Source organism: Microtus oregoni, unplaced genomic scaffold (assembly GCF_018167655.1).
Source record: "Microtus oregoni isolate MIOR12 unplaced genomic scaffold, Mior012 000002F_ref0000024, whole genome shotgun sequence".
In the NCBI taxonomy this organism is placed as follows: domain Eukaryota; kingdom Metazoa; phylum Chordata; class Mammalia; order Rodentia; family Cricetidae; genus Microtus; species Microtus oregoni.
The window spans coordinates 81,410,262-81,429,489 of record NW_024543061.1 but is presented as its reverse complement, the minus strand read 5'-3'; the positions used below and the strand labels follow the sequence as shown (position 1 = coordinate 81,429,489).

At 36.2% G+C, this 19,228-nt stretch overlaps 1 protein-coding gene across 1 annotated transcript in view; it reads left to right on the top strand.

Moving 5' to 3' along the window:
• Positions 1 to 18,767, top strand: part of LOC121434032 (solute carrier organic anion transporter family member 1A5-like) — a 55,735-nt gene extending 36,968 nt beyond the window's left edge. Inside the window, exons 11-15 of the mRNA XM_041632792.1 lie at positions 6,030 to 6,195; positions 10,988 to 11,160; positions 14,117 to 14,181; positions 15,219 to 15,336; positions 18,280 to 18,767. Of these exons, the coding sequence (XP_041488726.1) occupies positions 6,030 to 6,195; positions 10,988 to 11,160; positions 14,117 to 14,181; positions 15,219 to 15,336; positions 18,280 to 18,499 (742 nt within the window). The 3' untranslated portion in view covers positions 18,500 to 18,767. The remainder of the gene's footprint in view (positions 1 to 6,029; positions 6,196 to 10,987; positions 11,161 to 14,116; positions 14,182 to 15,218; positions 15,337 to 18,279) is intronic.
• Positions 18,768 to 19,228: the final 461 nt, after the last annotated feature.

Sequence of the window (19,228 nt, the reverse complement as noted above, 5' to 3'; positions counted from 1 at the left end):
AGATGGTATCTCAGAGTTGTTTTGATTTGCATTTCCCTGATGGCTAAGGAGATTGAGCATGACCTTAAGTGTTTTTTGGCCATTTGAACTTCTTCTGTCAAGAATTCTCTGTTCAGTTCAGTACCCCATTTTTTAATTGAGTTAATCAGAGTTTTAATGTCTTTTTTCTTGAGTTCTTTATATATTTTGGAGATCAGACCTTTGTATGATGTGGGGTTGGTGAAGATCTTCTCCCAATCAGTAGGGTGCCTTTTTGTCTTAATGACAATGTCCTTTGCTTTAAGAAAGCTTCTCAGTTTCAGGAGGTTCCATTTATTCATTGTTGCTCTTATTGTCTGTGCTACTGGGGTTCTATGTAGGAAGTGGTCTCCTGTGCCCATGTGTTGTAGAGTACTTCCCACTTTCTCTTCTATCAGATTAAGTGTGGTCAGATTACTATTGAGGTTTTTAATCTATTTGGACTTGAGTTTTGTGCATGGTGATAGATATGGATCTATTTTCATTCTTCTACAGGTTGACATCCAGTTATGCAAGCACCATTTGTTAAAGATGCTTTATTTTTTCCATCATATAATTTTAGCTCCTTTGTCGAAAATCAGGTGTTCATTGGTTTGTGGATTAATATCTGGGTCTTCAATTTGATTCCATTGGTCAACTTCTCTGTTTTTAAGCCAATATCAAGCTGTTTTCCATACTGTAGCTCTGTAATAGAGTTGAAATCAGGGATGGTAATGCCTCCAGAAGTTCCTGTATTGTATAAGATTGTTTTGGATATCCTGGGGTTTATGTTTTTGCATATAAAGTTGATTATTGTCCTCTCAATATCTGTGAAGAATTTTGATGGGACCTTGATGGGGATTACATTGAATCTATAGATTGCCTTTGGTAGAATTGCCATTTTTACTATGTTGACCTTCCCAATCCAAGAGCATGGGAGATCCTTCCATTTTCTGGTATACTCCTCAATTTCTTTCTTCAAACTCTTAAAGTTCTTATCAAATAGATCTTTCACTTACTTGGTTAGAGTTACTCCAAGATATTTTATGCTATTTGTGGCTATCGTGAAAGGTGATGCTTCTCTGATTTCTCTCTCTGCTTCTTTATCATTTGTGTATAAGAGGGCAACTGATTTTTTGTAGTTGATCTTGTATCCTGCCACGTTACTAAAGCTGTTTATCAGCTGTAGAAGTTCTTTGGTGTAGTTTTTGGGGTCACTCATGTACACTATCATATCATCTGCAAATAACGAAAGTTTGACTTCTTCCTTTCCAATTCGAATCCCCATGACCTCCTTATGTTGTCTTATTGCTATTGCTAAAACTTCAAGCACTATATTGAAGAGGTGTGGAGAGAGTGGGCAGCCTTGTCTTGTTCCTGATTTTAGTGGAATGGCTTTGAGTTTCTCTCCATTTAATTTAATGTTAGCTGTTGGCTTGCAGTATCTTGCTTTAGTTATATTTAGGAATGAACCTTGTATTTCTAATCTCTCCAAGACCTTTATCATAAAGGGATGTTGAATTTTGTCAAATGCTTTTTCAGCATCTAATGAAATGATCATATTTTTTTTCCTTCAGTTTATTTATATGATGGTTTACATTGATTGATTTTCATATGTTGAACCAGCCCTGCCTCTCTGGGATGAAGCCTACTTGATCATAGTGTATAATTTTTGGATGTATTCTTGGATTTGGTTTGCCAGCATTTTATTGAGAATTTTTGAATTGATATTCATGAATGAGATTGGTCTGTAATTCTCTTTCTTGGTTAAATCTTTGTGTGGTTTTGGAATCAGTGTGACTGTGGCTTCATAAAAGGAATTTGGCAATGACTCTTCTGTTTCTATTATGTGAAACACATTAAGGAGTATAGGTATTAGCTCCTCTTGGAAGTTCTGGTAGAATTCTGCATTGAAACCATCTGGTCCATGACTTTTTTGGTAGGGAGGTTTCTGATGACAGCTTCTAATTCCTCATGACTTACAGGTCTATTTAAACTGTTCACCTGGTCTTGATTTAATTTTGCTATATGGTATTTATCTAAAAAAGTGTCCATTTCTTTCACATTTTCTAATTTTGTGGCATATAGGCTTTTGTAGTAAGATCTAATGATTCTCTGAATTTCTTCTGTGTCTGTGGTTATGTCCCCCTTTTCATTTCTGATCTTGTTAATTTGCATGTTCTCTCTCTGCCATTTGATTATTTGGATAGGGATTTGTCAATATTGTTGATTTTCTCCAGGAACCAGCTTTTTGTTTCATTGATTCTTTGGATTGTTTTCTGTGTTTCTATTTTGTTGATTTCAGCCCTCAGTTTGATTATTTCCAGTCTTCTACTCCTCCTAGGTACGTCTGCTGGATTGTTTTCTGTGTTTCTATTTTGTAGATTGCAGCCCTCAGTTTGATTATTTCCAGTCTTCTATTCCTCCTGGGTAAATCTGCTTTTTTTTCTAGAGTTTTCAGATGTGCTGTTAAGTCTCTAATGTGTGCTTTCTCTGTTTTCGTTATGTGAGCACTTAGTCCTATGAACTTTCCTCTTAGCACTGCTTTCATAGTGTCCCATGGGTTTGGGAATGTTGTGTCTTTATTTTCATTGAATTCAAGGAAGACTTTAATTTCTTTTTTTTTTTATTTCTTCCTTGACCCAGGGGTGGTTCAGTAGTTCACTGTTCAGTTTCCATGAGTTTGTAGGCTTTCTGGGGTTAGAATTGTTGTTGACTTCTAACTTTATTCCATGGTGATCCGATAGTACACAGGTGGTTACTACAATTTTTTTTGTATATATGAATGTTTGTTTTGTTGCCAATTATGTGATCAATTCTTGAGAAGGTTCCATGAGATGCTGAGAAGAAGGTATATTCTTTTCTGTTTGGGTGGAATGATCTATACATATTTGTTAACTCCATTTGGCTCATTACATCTGATAGTTCTCTTATTTCTCTGTTAAGTTTCTGTCTAGTTGATCTGTCCATTGGTGAGAGTGGAGTATTGAAATCTCCTATTATTAGAATTTGGAGTTTGATGTATGCTTTCAGTTCTAGTGAAGTTTCTTTCAGATATGTGGGCGCTTTTATATTAAACGCATAGCTATTCAGTATTGAGAATTCCTCCTGACGAATTGTTCCTGTTATGAATATAAAGTGTCCATCTCTTCTGATTGATATTAGTTTGAAATCAATATTGTTAGGTATGAGTATAGCCACACCCACTTGTTTCTTTGGACCATTTGATTGGAAAAAATTTTTCTCAACCCTTTACTCTGAGTAGCTGTCTGTCTTTGAGTTTGAAGTGTGTTTCTTGTAAACAGCAGAATGTTGGATCCTGATTTCATATCCGTTGTCTTAACCTGTGTTTTTTATAGGTGAATTGAGTCCATTGATATTATGAGATATTAACTATGGTTATTTTTCTGGTGGTAGAGTTTGTATGTTTCCCTTCTTTGAGTTGTGCTGGTGGAGGTTGTCAGATGCTTGTGTTATTATGGGTGTTTTTGGCTTCGTTGGTTCGTGATTTTCCTTCTAGTATTTTCTGTAAGGCTGGGTTTGTGGCTATGTATTGTTTAAACCTGTTTTTGTCCTTGAATGTCTTGTTTTCTCCATAGATAGTAAATGCAAGCTTTGCTGGGTATAGTAGTCTGGTCTTGCATCCATGGTCTCTTAGTGTCTGTAGCACATCTATCTTAGACTTTCTAGCTTTCATGGTTTCCATTGAGAAGTCAGGTATAATTATGATAGGTTTCCCTTTATATGTTACTTGACCTTTTTCCCTTGCAGCTCTTAATATTTGTTCTTTATTCTATATGTTTTGTGTTTTGATTATTATATGGTGAGGGGATGCTTTTTTTTTATCCAGTCTATTTGGTGTTCTATAAGCTTCTTGTACCTTCATAGGAATATCCTTTTTTAGGTTGGGAAAGTTTCTTTCTATAATTTTGTTGAATATATTTTCTAGGCCTTTGAGCTGTAATTCTTCTCTTTCTTCTACCCCTATTATTCTTAGATTTGGTCTTTTCACTGTGTCCCAGATTTCCTGGATGTTTTGTGTTAAGAATTCATTGGATTTGTTTTGTTCTTTAATCAGTGAGTTTATTTCCTCTATAGTATCGTCATTGTCTGAGATTCTTTCTTCTATCTCTTGTATTCTGTTGGTAATACTTGTCTCTGTAGTTCCTGTTCATTTACCCAGATTTTCCACACCCAACCTTCCCTCGGTTTGTGTTTTCTTCATTACCTCCATTTTATTTCTCAAGTCTTGAACCGTTTCCTTTACCTTTTTGATTGCTTTTTCTTGGAAATCTTTGAGAGACTTATTCATTTCCTCTACCTTTTTGTTTTTCGTCTCCATTTCTTAATGGCAGTTTTTCACCTCCTGTTTAAGTTTCTCTATTATTTTCATTATGTTCCATTTACAGTCGATTTCTTCTGAAGTATGGTGTTCAATTCTCTTTGTTTCATGATCCCTGGATTCTGGTGATGTCATGTTGCTTTTCAAGTTGTTGGAGGAATTTTTGCATTGGTGCCTGCCCATCTCTTCTTTCAAATGGAGCCAGGAGAGTCATGGTGTCTTGGTCCAGTCTTTGCTGTGACTGACTCTCTGGTTGGATCTCCTCAGTGCAGGAGCAGGAACTGTTCCTGTCTGGATGGAACTCCTCAGCACAGACACAGGGTCTCCTGGTAGTCCAAAGACAATGCAGACAAAAGGGCAAATGTGAGGGTAGGGCAGGGTCGAGTAGAACACAGGAGACCCTGCAGCACAAGCTGAAGGTACCCATGCTCCTTTGCAGGGACCCTCTGGCCTGCCTGGCCAGCAGGCACTCACCCCTCTGTGTGAATAGCCTTAATGCAGAAGCAGAAACTGTTCCTGGGCCAAGGACCTTGAAGACAATAGGGCAGGTTTGGGGGAGGCAGGGTTGTCTTGATTTTGTATTTTAAGGATTATCTGGTCAACTTCTGTATTAGCATAGGAATTGTAAATCTTAGTTTAGGGCAGAGTTATATAATCATCCAATTGGTTAAAATGAAATGAATTATATATATGAGGATTCCTTTCAAGGTTCTGGGGAGACAACTCATTGGTAAGCATTTACCAAACAGGCAGAAGGACCTAAGTTCAGATCCCCAGAATGCATGTACAGCTTGACATAGTATCTTTAATCCCAGCATTCCTAATGGGATCTGAGAGGCATGGTCAGGAAAAGCTGAAAGTCCATAGGCCTGCTAGTTTGGCATATACATCAGTGAAAAACAGGGGACTATTTATCTAAAAAGGTGGAAGTTTATCTTCTGCTCTTCACATGCATGCTGTTGTACATGTGCTTACATACATACATACACACACACACCAAACACACACACAAACCCAAGAGAGAGAGAGGGGGAGAGAGTCAGGAAGGGAGGAGAAAGAAATGGGGTGGGGGGAAAGAAATACAATTCATCTCCTCCTCCAGAACAAAAACAGAACACACCCAAATATCAATTTGTAATCTCTGGACCATGACATTGGCGCACAAATCATCTACATAGCTGTTTTTTAATTACGTTAAAAATAAACATTGATTATTTACCATGTAAGAAAATGCTGTACTATTAGAGAAAAAAATTAGGAGTCTAATCTCTTATTGATTTTCACAATGGAAAAAAATAAAAAAGGACTAGCTGGAGCAAAATCAGCAATTTCCATTTATAAAATCAATGCTCATTAAACCCCCCCAAACAGTGGTTTGAGTTATCAGACTTGCTCTTCTACAATAGAAAGCACATGTGCCAAATTTTATCATGGGTTTGAAAGAGAGTAATATGGGATTCTTGAGGCTGAATTTAAATCCTGTCACTCAAACCCAGTGTGAGGTCATCATGACTGGAGATGGAGTTATATGTATAATTCTACTTTGGTATTATTAAGAACATGTTTTGAAAGTTTACTGATTCAACCTGTTTCATTTTCTGTTTGCACACACACAGGCTGAGATGAAGAGGAGAAAATAAATATCTTGGTGGTTCTTCACTCTCTGTAACATTATCTTAAATCATTTCAGAATTCAGCAGCCATTATATGTGGAGAATAAGATTTTTGCTAAGTGCAACATGAGGTGTAACTGTGTAACCAACACATGGGATCCAGTGTGTGGAGACAATGGAATAGCATACATGTCAGCTTGCCTTGCAGGCTGTGAGAAATCTGTTGGAAGAGGAATTAACATGGTAAACATCTTTTCTATGTTGGAGGCTGATGTTTTGTTCACTGTATTAATATGTGCTATGATCTAACGGTACATCTTCTAAAAGGCGAAAATTAGTACATGATTAATATAGATATGAATATTTTTGTGAACAACTAAATTTCCTTTGTATATGCATATTTGACCTCAAAGTTCCAGATGTTATGTAAAGCCCTGACAGAGTCTGAAACTTATTTTGTAATTTAAGAGCAATTGATACCATTTTTCAAATCATTAGACTTAAAATACTAAGAATGGGTGGTAGAGCTAGCTTATCAGTAAGAGCACTTGCTGCCAATTCAGTAAACTTGTTTGGTTCCCAGCACCAATAAGATCAGCTCACAACTCCAGCTCCAGGCAATCTGACACTCAATATGACCTTCCTCAGGCATCACATGCACCTGCTTTAATACACACAGAGAAACACACACATAAACATTAAAACTAAAACTGTAAAATGTAAACTGATCTTTTTTGTGATAGAGACTCATGAAGTTGAGCCAGACTCAAACAAGTTGTGAAATTGAGAAAGGCAGAAATCTTATCTTTTCAATTACAAACTTGTTTCATTTATTTATTTATTTATTTATTGCAATTGTGGGGTTTTTTTGTGTGTGTATATGTGCTGGAGGAGTGAGATTGTTTGTCCTGGCCATCCAGACATAAAATAACCACACAGAAATTGTATTAATTAAAACACTGCTTGGCCCATTATCTCTAGCTTCTTATTGTCTAACTCTTATATTAATTTAACCCATTTCTCTTAATCTATATATTGTCATGAGGTTGTGGCCTACCAACAAAGTTTCAGCACATCTATATCTGGTGGTGCCTCGATGGAGTGTCTCTCTCTCCTCCTTCCTTCTCCCAGCACTGAGTCCAGCTTTTCCTCACCAACCTAAGTTCTGCCCTGTCAACAGGCCAAGACAATTCTTTATTCATTTACCAATAAAAGTAACACATAAACAGAAGGACCTCTTACACCATTTCCCCTTTTCTGTTTAAACAAAATGGAATGCTTTAAAATAGTAAGATTGCATATAACAAAAAGTATGAAACAAGAATTATAGTTAAAATATTTATATCTATTTTATCTTTTATCAGAACTAAGGGAAACTATCTATTCTTTAACTCCATCAAAGACTCCAGAAAGATATATAATTACCTAAGTAAACAAGAAGTGCATTGCAAGCAACTTTCAAATCTCAAGTATTGACAGAGACATCTTGCAACCTGGACAGTCACCCAAAGTTCTTTTGTATCGTTGGGGAATTCATCTTCAGCCTACTGGGCCATATTATCCAGCAGACTTTTCCCTAAAGCAGGGAATTTCAAAGACAGTTCCACCTATAATGGCAGTTTGTCAGTAACTTTTTTCTGTGTCCTGCGGAATGTCTCTCAGATATTTGTCATGTAGCAGGAACCCTGAAGGACCATCTCACCCTTAGGCAAGTTCAGTAGTCATTTCTCTGTGGGTCCTGTATATCCACTTCATTATTCTAGGCAGGAGTAGTTTCTTGCCCAAATGGCTATCCAACTCTATAAGGAGCCTCTTCAATGCCCATCATCCTCTTGAAGTAGCTGGTGTTGCCAGAAACAGATGTGTCTCACAGTCATGGAAAGTCTTAAGTTCTTAAACATTTTAAATGCCACATTCTGAAGGTCTCTGAAAGATTTGAAGAATACCTAGGTAACTGAAATATATCTTTATCCACCTAGAAAATCTCACTTAAATAACTACAAGTTTGACTATTATAGATGAGTATCTATTAACTTATATTTCTTAATTATACACTACATTTTTAAAGGAGCTACACAAACACAGTACCTTAATCAAGATCAGAAATACGTATACATATAACAAAATTGACATTAAATTTGTATCAATAAACCAAGATCCATACCAATGCAAATTATTCATTGCTATAGCATATCCTGCTTTAAATGTAAACAATTAGAAACAATATTTTGGAATAAAGATTTTGCTCTGTCTATACTACTTACAGCTGTTTCTGGGTCCTGTTATTCAGGTCTTTCATAGTCTATCCTGTGTGCTAGGTTCATCTCAGTCAGCAGTTGGGGGAAGTAATTTTTTGAGGGTGTTCACAGCGGCCTTTCAGAGGCTCATGTTCTTTCAAGCCATATTGATCGGGAAGTGATCCACAGATTCTCATATTCTGTGACAACAAGAAAAGAACCTCTTTTCTAAAACAACATATCTTTGACTCAACTTTTGAAATCAAGATACCTTTATCTTGGTTTAATTTAGCAGTCCATACAATGAAATATCTCTCTGTACTTAGCTATTTCACAGTCAAAATTTCAAAGAAAACACAATAATATACATAATCCAGACTCTCTGTGAATTTTTCATCTTTACATGGCTTATTTTTTTACTTCTTTTAATCTATGACTATCTATACTCTGCCTCTTTAAAGACTTTACACTTTTTAAAGCATTAACTTTATTTTATGACTCTTACTACTCTTTTTCTTCTCTCTTCCAAGCCTATATACATTTATACTCTATGACTTATCTGCATTTGTCTTTAATGCATATTTGTAATTATTTTCTGACCAGAAGTGCTTCTAAAAATGCTAAGTGCCTAAGAATATAAGCTGTGACATTACTAGGCTACATAGGGTACTTCCTGCTTGCTGTGTCCATTCCAACATGGACACTGCTCACTGCTTCCAACAGCCACACACAGCCCCACTTCAGGCACATAGCCAGTCCACATTGCCATTAAGCAAGCCATAGTACATTTCTCACAAACCACATCCAAATACTTTGTCTTCTGAAAAGCCAGAGGTCATACTGGCAGCAGGTCTCAGAAAGCCTGCATTTCAAAACGGCATGACCTCTCTTCTTTTGCTACTGCTAAATCAGGAAATCCTCTCCAAAGGAGCCATGCCTCTGCTTGCTTCTATCAAACAGAGCCCCAAGAAAATGCTGCTACCAAACTATGCTTAGCTCCATTCTTTTGTGTCTAGGATTCCTTTTTATGCTTTCTTAAGTTTGCATGGATGAAGTTACCCATGTTGGCACCAATCTGTTGGAGGAGTGAGGCCACTTGTTTTTCCTGGCCACCCAGAACCAAAATACCACTCAGAAACTATATTAATTAAAATACTGCTTGGCCCATTAGCTCTAGTTTCTTATTACTGTACTTAGCTATTTCACAGTCAAAAATTCAAAGAAAACACAATAATATACATAATCCAGACTCTCTGTGAATTTTTCATCTTTACGTGGCTTATTTTTTTTAACTTCCTTTTCTTATTGCCTAACTCTTATATTAACTTAACCCATTTCTATTAGTCTGTACATTGTCATGAGGCTGTGGCCTACCCGCAAAGTTTTAGCAGATCTATCTCCCACAGCAGCTCCATGGCTTCTCTCTCTATCTGCCTTACTTTTCCCAGCATCCAGACCAGTTTTCCCCACCTACCTATGTAATGTTTTCCCTGTCAACAAGGCAGTTTCATTATTTGTTAATTAATAAAAACAACAGATAGACAGAAGGACCTCCCTCACTGTGTGTGTGTGTGTGTGTGTGTGTGTGTGTGTGCGCGCGCGCGCGCTCAGGTGCATGTGCATATGGAGGTCAGAAGACAACCTCTGCTGTGGACTCTCAGGTCCCATTAACTTGGACTGGAATTTGCTGATTCTGTTAGGCTGCCTGGCAAGTGAGCCCCAGGGAGTCACCTCTTTTGTCCTTTAGAGCATCAGTGTTGTGAGCACTTTCTCTACACATGCATGTTTCACATGTGTGCTGAGGATCTGAACTCAGGTCCTCCAGCCTGTGCAGGACTTTACAGACTGTGCCTTCTCCCCAGCCCACATAATGATAGCTCAGCTGATGAAGAGTTAAGCATTTTCCCCTGTCTTTTACATGTTATAATACTTATAGAATTGATTGGTATTCAAAATAAAATATAAATTTTAATTCTTAATCATACCCAGAAACATAATAAAAAAATCAACTTTTTTTCTTAAAATAAACTTGTTTTCTTGGGAACTTCATTAGTAATCATGTAACTTGTTAGTTTTCTATTACCATTGTGAAACACATTTTGTTTTTGTACTTAGTACTGGGCCAAAACAAAACAATATTTGTTTACTTTTTTAAAAAAGTATGTGAGGGTTAGAAAGTTGGCTCAGTGGGTAAAGACATTTGTTCCTAAATAGTACCACCAGAGCCACATCTTTGGGCCCCATATAAAAGAAGAAGAGAAATAACTCCCATAACTTATCCCTGACTTCTATTTCAATGCCATGGCATATTCATGTCCACCATAAACACACAACCCATACATAGGCATGCACACACATAAATGGATATATATGGATATATATATATATATCAAATAAACAAACAAATAGATACAAAAAATATTAAGTGTGCATATATGCATTCAGGATAATTGAAATTTTGCATATGTACTTCATGCATTTAGAATAAAATTCAATACTTTTTAAAATTTGTCCCTTTATATTTTAAAATAAATTCTCAGATGCAAAAAACAGATAGGGAAATAAGGGGAAAAACCTCCATTTTAATTATTTAGTAATTTCTTAATGGTGCCTGTGTTCCAACAGATTCTTGATAGATCAGTGTTTCTCCTCTGAGTCGGACCTTGTCCTCAACACTTTCCATTTTTCTCTAATTGGCTATGTTGCAAATACTAAACATTTATACCCAATAGTTTTTTTCTGCAAATAGGACATTGTTTTTTGTTTATTTGTTTGTTTCATTTTGATTGTTTTTACAGGTGTATCAAAATTGCAGCTGCATTCAGTCTTCAGGAAACTCATCTGCAGTTCTTGGGCTTTGTCAAAAAGGCCCTGATTGTACGATAAAGCTGCAGTACTTTTTCATCAGGGCAGTATTTGGCAGTTTCTTCTATGCACTAGCAGCAATTCCTGGGTATATGGTTCTTCTGAGGTAATAAATAACTTGCTCATTTATCTTCTCTCTCTTCCTCATAGCAGTGTGTGCATACATGAGTGTATGATTGTGTTTGTGTGTGTGTCTGTGTGTGGCTGGCTGGCTGGATGGCTCCTGTGTGCCACTGAGAGCAGGGGAAGATCAAAAGACAATGTTGGGGATCAGTTCTCTCCATTTATCTTGCTTCTGAGGCAGGGTCTTTTCTATTTCCACTGCCATGCTGGCTTAGTACTCCAGCTTACCTTGCTATCAAGTTCTAAATAATTCTGTTTTCTGCTGTTTCACTACAGGAATACTGTGTTTACAGATGCATGTCACTAAATTGGGCTTTTATATTTTTATTTCTTTACATATGTCTCTGGGTTCTGGTTGTTGAACTCAGGTCATCTAGCCTTGTGGCAAGCATTTTTACACAAAGAATACCCTACCAATGCCATTTAGATTTTTTTTGGTCACTTATTAAAATTCCTTTTCCAAAGAAAGACTCTGGGAGTAATGGTTCCCAGAACCTCAATGTTCTGAGTTACCTTTATCAAGATTATTAATACATAAACAGCATTGCTACATTTAAGAGTAATGTAAAGTTTGTTGGAATTTCTCTTCTGGTTCTTTTGTATTTTCTCCCTTTATGTCTTATGCCTAAATTAAGGAACATTTTGTTTTGGAGGGAGATAGTATTTGCCTACACCCATTTCCGATGCTCAGCTAAGTGACTGACAAAATGTGAAACTCTATGTGTAAAAGTGACCAGGCTCACTTGACATCCTGAGCTCAATCTGTCTTCATTAAAAGCATAACTTCAATAATATTATCTGACCAGAAGCACATGAATGCAGTAGTGGATGCTCCCTAATGAGAAGGAATAAGAATACAATAGTAGATACTCTAATCTCTAATATAAAGTGAGGAAGTTACAGAGCCAAGTTTCAAGTTATTTTCTTCTTCCACATATTCTTTCTAGTCTCACAAACTTAACAGACACCAACAATGGGGATACTGTTCAACCCTATTCTCATCTCAATGGAATTCAGAAGCAAAGTTGTTAATATCAATGTGTCATTCAAAATATTTTATCCCAATAGACTGGACCAATGTTCTCAGTTCTCCCTTATGGGTAACTGCTTTTCTCTGTTTTGCCCACATTCCCTTTTCACATCTTCCCCTCCCCCTTCTCCTTTTCCAAATCTCTTTCCCATTACTTTTCCCTCACTTTGTTCCTCTTCTGTCATGATGCCTCTCCTTTCCTGTCTTCTCCTCTTTTTTCCATTCCTTTCCTCTTGTCTTCTCTTTTCTCCTCTTCCCTGGTTTTCTTCCTTTGCCCTCTCCCCTACATTTCCATTCCTTGACTTTGGTCCTTCTTTCCCTCTACTTCTACCCACCATAGCACTCACTGAAACAAGCTAGATATATGTTTTTATATATTCATTTTCAAAGGTAAGATGTGATATTTTTATTTTCACACAAGTGGAGATGTAGTATTTTCCTTGTTTTAGTTTATAGACAGATAAACACACAAAATACTACTAGTTCTGCAGATTTATTTTTGCTAGTGAGTGAGATTTGGCTGTGGCATCTGTCACCCCATCATGTTTCAGGCTGATTCGGCTGATGTGGCTACACAGTGTCTCCTTTCTTCCTCAATATTCCAGGTGCCTCTGTTCCAAAACAGCATGCTCAGTTGATAAGGATAAGTACTTCTCATAGAGGAGGATGTTCCTAGGTAAAGGGAATATGAGCAGCTGATCCTTTAAACACATTCCCTGTTCCCACTTCTATGTCCCAATCAGTTTTTCAATTACCCTCATTTCTAAAGTTGACTCTTCAACTGGATGTAAAGTCTGTGTCCCATAGATGATTTAATATGTGATTTTTAAAAAATTTAGTCTATCTCTCTCTCTCTGCATGTGTGTATATGTATATATTTTCTATGTTTGTGTTTGCATGCTGTGGCATGCATGTTGAATACACCTTGTAGGAGTTGGTTCTATTGCCACTGTGTCGATACCCATTATGGAACTCAGTTTTACAGTCTTGATGGCAAGGAACTGTACCCACTGAGCAATCTTGTATATCCTAATCTGTGGCTTCTTGATGTAATGAGGTTAAGGTCTATTCAAATAAAAATTTTCATACTTCTTTGCTCTATTTTGCAATGTAAATAATAGATGGCATAGTACTAATGTTTGCACACATTGTTACTCTTCTGTTATTATTTCTCGAATTCTTCCATGGAATCACTTCCAAAATGAAATCCCAGCAGCTGCATTTCTTACAAGGGGTGTATTTAATAAGGAAAGATCACATTTTAAAAGGATTTTCATGCTCATAATTTATAAGAATATTTTTCAGATATTATCCTCATTGCTTTATAAGCCTCCTCTTTGTATGCAATTCTCAAATCCATCTTATCTAATTTTGTAGGTACTAGAGGAAAAACAAATATCTAACGTTTTTACCCCCATATAACAAAAGCCTGATCTTAATGTCATAGCCTACATGATTCATTCTTTCTCTGTTTATGTGGGATCACATTTAATTTAACTTGAATTTTTATATAATATGTGTTAGATTTTTATCATCAGAACAAATGCTTCCAAACAAATTTAAAAGATTTATTTGGTTTGTGGTTTCAAAGGTTTTGGTCCATTGTTTTGGGTATAAGAGTACTGTATCGTGGTCACCATGGTAACCTAGGTTATCTAGATTAGCAGTCAGTGTCCAACTGTTAAAGGGTTTCATCCTGAATCAGATGCGTGGATGTCACAGTAAAGCTATCATAAGTCATTATTCTCTTTATTTGTGTATGTTTAACAGAGATAGAGCTGCATTGTCTTCTCTTCATGCTTAACAGCTTAACCATTAGGTTCATGAACTAAGATTGTCATTGGGAGGATGCTAGGACAGATATTTGTTTGCATGATGTACTTTTATTTATGTGAGTATTGTTTTTTAGGTGTATCAAGTCTGAAGAGAAGTCTCTTGGAGTTGGATTACATGCATTTTTCATAAGAGTATTTGGTATAACAATTTTCCCAACATATCAGATCAATATCAAATGCTTGGTAAACCAATAAAATTTTCCTGAAGAGAAAGACAGCAACTATATTTTTAAGACAAAGCACAACACTCACCAGAAAGGGAATAAAAGACTTTAATTTGAAATCAAAGAAGAATCATCAAGTATGCAACAGAGATTTAGACCATCCAAGTATCAAGTTTCAACATGTTGACTGTTAGGGATGTTTATAGTTGAAGCATAGCAGGAGTCATGAATAAGGAGCTTATCAAACATATCTATGGGGCTGTCCAGTAGTTTGGAGACAGCATAGAATGTAATTCTCTACTGCAGGCTCAGATGCTGTTTGACAGCATCCTTAGTGTTTGACTGTAAGATAGCATACTGTTAGGATAACCCACCCATGTGATAGATGCATGGATATATGGTCAGAAACAGGGATGTAGCAATAAATGACAAAAAAGGGAGAGAAAAAGGTAATTTGTCTCTGGATCTGTACTATCCCAGCTGTCCACATCCAGGAAGCTCATTTTACCTCATGGTATCTTTAACATAGGTGTCCTCTGCCCATGTTACTTTGAATTTCATTTTGAAACCCCTATGGTTAGAAATAGCTACTGTTACATAGTCTGAGAATGAAGTAACTGCAGAGATGAAAAATGTTTTCCCTTGTCTTTAAAGAACTTATCTCACTTTAATTAAATTTTACATCTTTTAGTAGATTCAATAATAATATGAGAAGGAAACAGTTTTGATTTTTAGATGTATGTACAGAAAACTTACCAAGACATTTCAGAAAATAAATGAGGTTCATAATTATGAATTCAGTGCATACTTCTTTAGCATTTTATACATAATTTTAATTTGTTTTGATCTAGGAATTTTACACTAACTGATAATTCCTTAACATAAGCATAGAGACATTTATTCATTATTTTTATATTCTTTTTAAATAGGGAAACAGAAAAACTTCCAAATAACATATTCTCTTTGCTTTCTTCTTTTCAACGGGCTGTTTTTCTTTCTCATTTTATTGCAGCCACCATTCCAGTACCTATTTACTTTGGTGCCTTGATAGACAGAACCTGTTTAAACTGGGGATCTTGGAAATGTGGGAAGCCAGGGGCTTGCAGGATGTATGATACAAATAACTTCAGGTAATAATAATTTTGTGACATATGATTTTAGGAGAAAAAATTTCCTATTCATATGTAACATTTTGATTGGTAAGATGATATTTGATTCATTTTTAGAATGCACTTGAATAGTATAACTTCCTTATTTATGTATTTTAATATATGTGTTAGATTTTTTATCATCAGAACAAATGCTGCCAAACAAATTTAAAAGATTTATTTGGTTTGTGGATTGGTGCCTATAAATGTGAGTGGGCTTCTTAACCTAACCCTTCTAAATACTTTCAAAAGGAAACAGGCTGTAGACATGGACACTCTGAAGCAGTAGGGGGAAAGCTGCATCTTCAGGTGTGCCAGCATGGCAAAATACCAGTGATAAACAGGAGAGCAATATCTAGAGACCAGGGACAATGAAACAGTAAGTTGGAACAAATCTCTCAGCTCCTACCAGCCTATACCTATGGACAAAGAAGAGAACTATTCCCTTTTGCAAGGGACAGGATGACATTCCCAGCACATTCAAGCATCAGGGATCCTGACATTCTAGCCTCTGGAAAATTTACAAACCTCTCATGCTTGCACCCTGATATACTAAGAACCCCATATCTGTGTGCTGGCCTTGCAGTTAAATAGAGCGTGTCAGGTCCCTTAGCCAGGGGCTACCTTGAGAAGGGACCTACCTGCTACCTGAATTTGACTGATGGTCTCATGTCTGAAAACTTAGAGATGCTCCACTGCACTTAGTGGTTGGCTGTCTCATGAACAAAATGTAGCTCAGTAGAAGAGTGTGGTTCAAACCAGCAGAGAGTGTCACAAAGAAGGAGGATGTTGTCACATATAGAAATAACTAAAACCATTATCATCAAGAAGTAGCAGACTAGGGAGCCTGGTCTCCGAGATCCAGGTGCATCCAGTTGAAGCTATGGCTTCAACCAAAAGCAATACCTGCATGGTTCTCATAACTCTCAGTGCTATGCAGGCACCTTCCTCTAAGAGTATAGTGGAACAGTTGTGGGTTCATTGCTGCCTCACTTACAGAGGTCATTCTAGGCTGATCTTGAACCAGACTTAACTTGTTACCTTACTGGTCCTCGAGGGCAGTAGGTCTAAGAACGCCCCTAGAGAAGCTTTTCTTGCTACAGACTGCACTGGGTACCTTCTTGCTCCCAAAATTAGGGGAAAAAAAGGCTGTAGACAATATCCATTCTATCCATTCATTTGTGTCTGGGTGAGCAATATACTGAAATTCTGGGAAAGAAAAGTGTTGACCTGTCCTCAAGCATGTCTGCTGTGATCAGCTGTCATGCCATTCCCAGACTGGTGTATCCACCCTAAGAGTGTGTAAGATCTCAGTTACTTCTGTCAGTGTATCTGTGTGGATTACAGTTCAATTTGCCTTGGTATCCCAATATAGTGGCATGTAACCTAGATTTGTGAACTAAATTGACTCCTTCTTCCTTTAAGTTGATTTTTATTAGGGTCTTTAATAAAAGTGAAAGAAACATAAACTGATACTTTTAAATCAACTATCCCTTTAGAAAAATATTTCTGAATTGTTATATCTGAAGTCTTAGGCATTTGCACATATATACTATTCTTATGTTTTAACACTATAAAAGTAAGTAAGATTAATTTCTCTATCCTTTCATGGTCTTGGGTGTCCTGTGTAAGAAATGATCCTGTCCCATGACTCTCTTCACAGGTCAACAAAATCCATACAGGCTTTCACCGAAACTTCCTTCTCAGGAGATTCTAGATTGTGTTAAGTTGACAACACTAACCATCACACCAGATTTTCCTACAAATATGTTGATAACATGAAAGAATGCTTTCATAGTTATTTAGAAATGTACATATAAAAATACCTATTTTCCATACACATGAAGTCCATAAATCTTAAGGCATATTTTATCAAATTTATAAAGAGAAATACTTATGATAGTATAAAAGATATTCTCTGAAATGTTGAAAAGAAAAATTACCTAATTCATTTTAGCCTTTATTGTCTTCATACTTAAACTGCACAAGTTCAGCAAATTAATAGAATTTTTGGCTAAACAGATAGCTCAGGAATTAAGATCACATATTGCTCTAGCAGAGAACATGAATTCAATTCCCATTACCGACATTAGCAGCTCAAAACTTCCTGTTACTCCAATTGCAAGACATCCAGGATTCCTGGAATAATGTACACAGGGAGACCCAACACATACATATGGTAAAAACAAAAAAGTAAATTGATATTTATACATGCAAAATTATGCATGAAAATTAACTATTTAAAGCTATTACTATATAAAGTAACTATTAGGCTTTATTTTGGATATACAAAAATTTGCATGTCACAAAAATCTATTGGTATAACACACAAATTCTTAGTAGGAGAGAAATCTTGAAAAGTGAATTTATTGTGTTTTATTCATGTGTGATCAAACTCAGAGCAAACAAGACAGAAGATCTCCCTTAAACTGGCAGGGATATTATTGTCTCAGTATTTAAGAAAACAGGCAATAATGGCAGGGGAAGCATAGTGACTTAGTGTGACGTAATTGCAGAAAGGGTTTGGCTAAGAGGCTGGTCATGTTACTTGCTCTGACAGGAAATGTTGAGAGCTTCAATCCAAGTGCAAGGTATAAGGGACTTCATCCTTAGCTAACCATTTAAAAAAACATTCTCATAGCACACCAAGAGATGTCTTTCTATAATGATCCTAAATCAAGTCAAGTTGACAAAGGAAACTAGGCATCACCAAACTTAGGAAATATATTCAAACTTCTATGTTGGATTTTTTTTTTACATTTTAACAAAAAGTATTAATAACTTAGCAAAGTAACTTATATTAAGTACATGTACAACATAATCACCTGATATTTTTATTTGAAGAATAAATGATCGGAAAGAGTATACAAAATTAGATTTCACTGATCATGTTAAGATTTAATGCAGATTAATTGTTTTCTACAGGAACATTTTTCTTGGGTTCTCAGCAGCATTAAGAGGATCAGGCTTGCTAACAGCAATCTGCATTCTGATACTTTTGAGGAAGTTCCAACTCCCTGAGGAAACTGACACTTCAGAGACTGAATTTGCAGAGATGAAGCTCACAGAGAAGGAAAGCGAGTGCATGGATGTGCACAGGAGTCCTGAGTCTGAGAACGACAAAGAACTGAAAACAAGGCTGTAATAGGATTTCTGTTGACCTCCACAAGCGCATGGACAGTGTGCATTTGGTTCTTTTGAATTATGGGAATTACTAAGGGAGTTATTTTCTTATGCTTGAAGAACCCAAAAGTTATTTTTAATCATGATAAAAATATTTACTGATATTTCAGAAGCATTAGAGTGACACTTAAGGTTTTCCCAGGAAAGACTATGGTGACCCTACCACAATAAACTTTAGAGCTGCCTTCATTGTCAAACAGCATTTTTTCTTTTAACTCAATCAAAGCAAGTGCACCTTTCTTACATGTCTTCAAAAAGCTTTAAGACTTTTCCATGATAAAACACTATTCAATTTCATGGAATTATGCTTTGATGTTACATTTTTTAGAGTGAAACATTTTCATCTCGGTTGTGTTACATGGAAATCATTTGTTCAAATTTATCCTTTCTATATGCAAGATATTGCCATACTTCTTTGACTAGTTAGGAGTTCTTAATTCTCTTTTTTATTCTAAGTATGATGCTTCAAAATTAGACTTCTTATTAAATGTCATCTATTGCTTTCAATCCCCTGTTTCATTACTCATGTCACACATTTCGTTACTTAGAGCACTGAAAATTTTAATCATGTTTTTAAAAATCATGAAGCATAGGTCTTTGGACCTGTTTTTCCTTAGGAATTCAAAGATGGTCATAAAACTCACTCTTATAAGCAAGAATTTGAGGAAGCCTGTACTTTCATAGGCCTTCA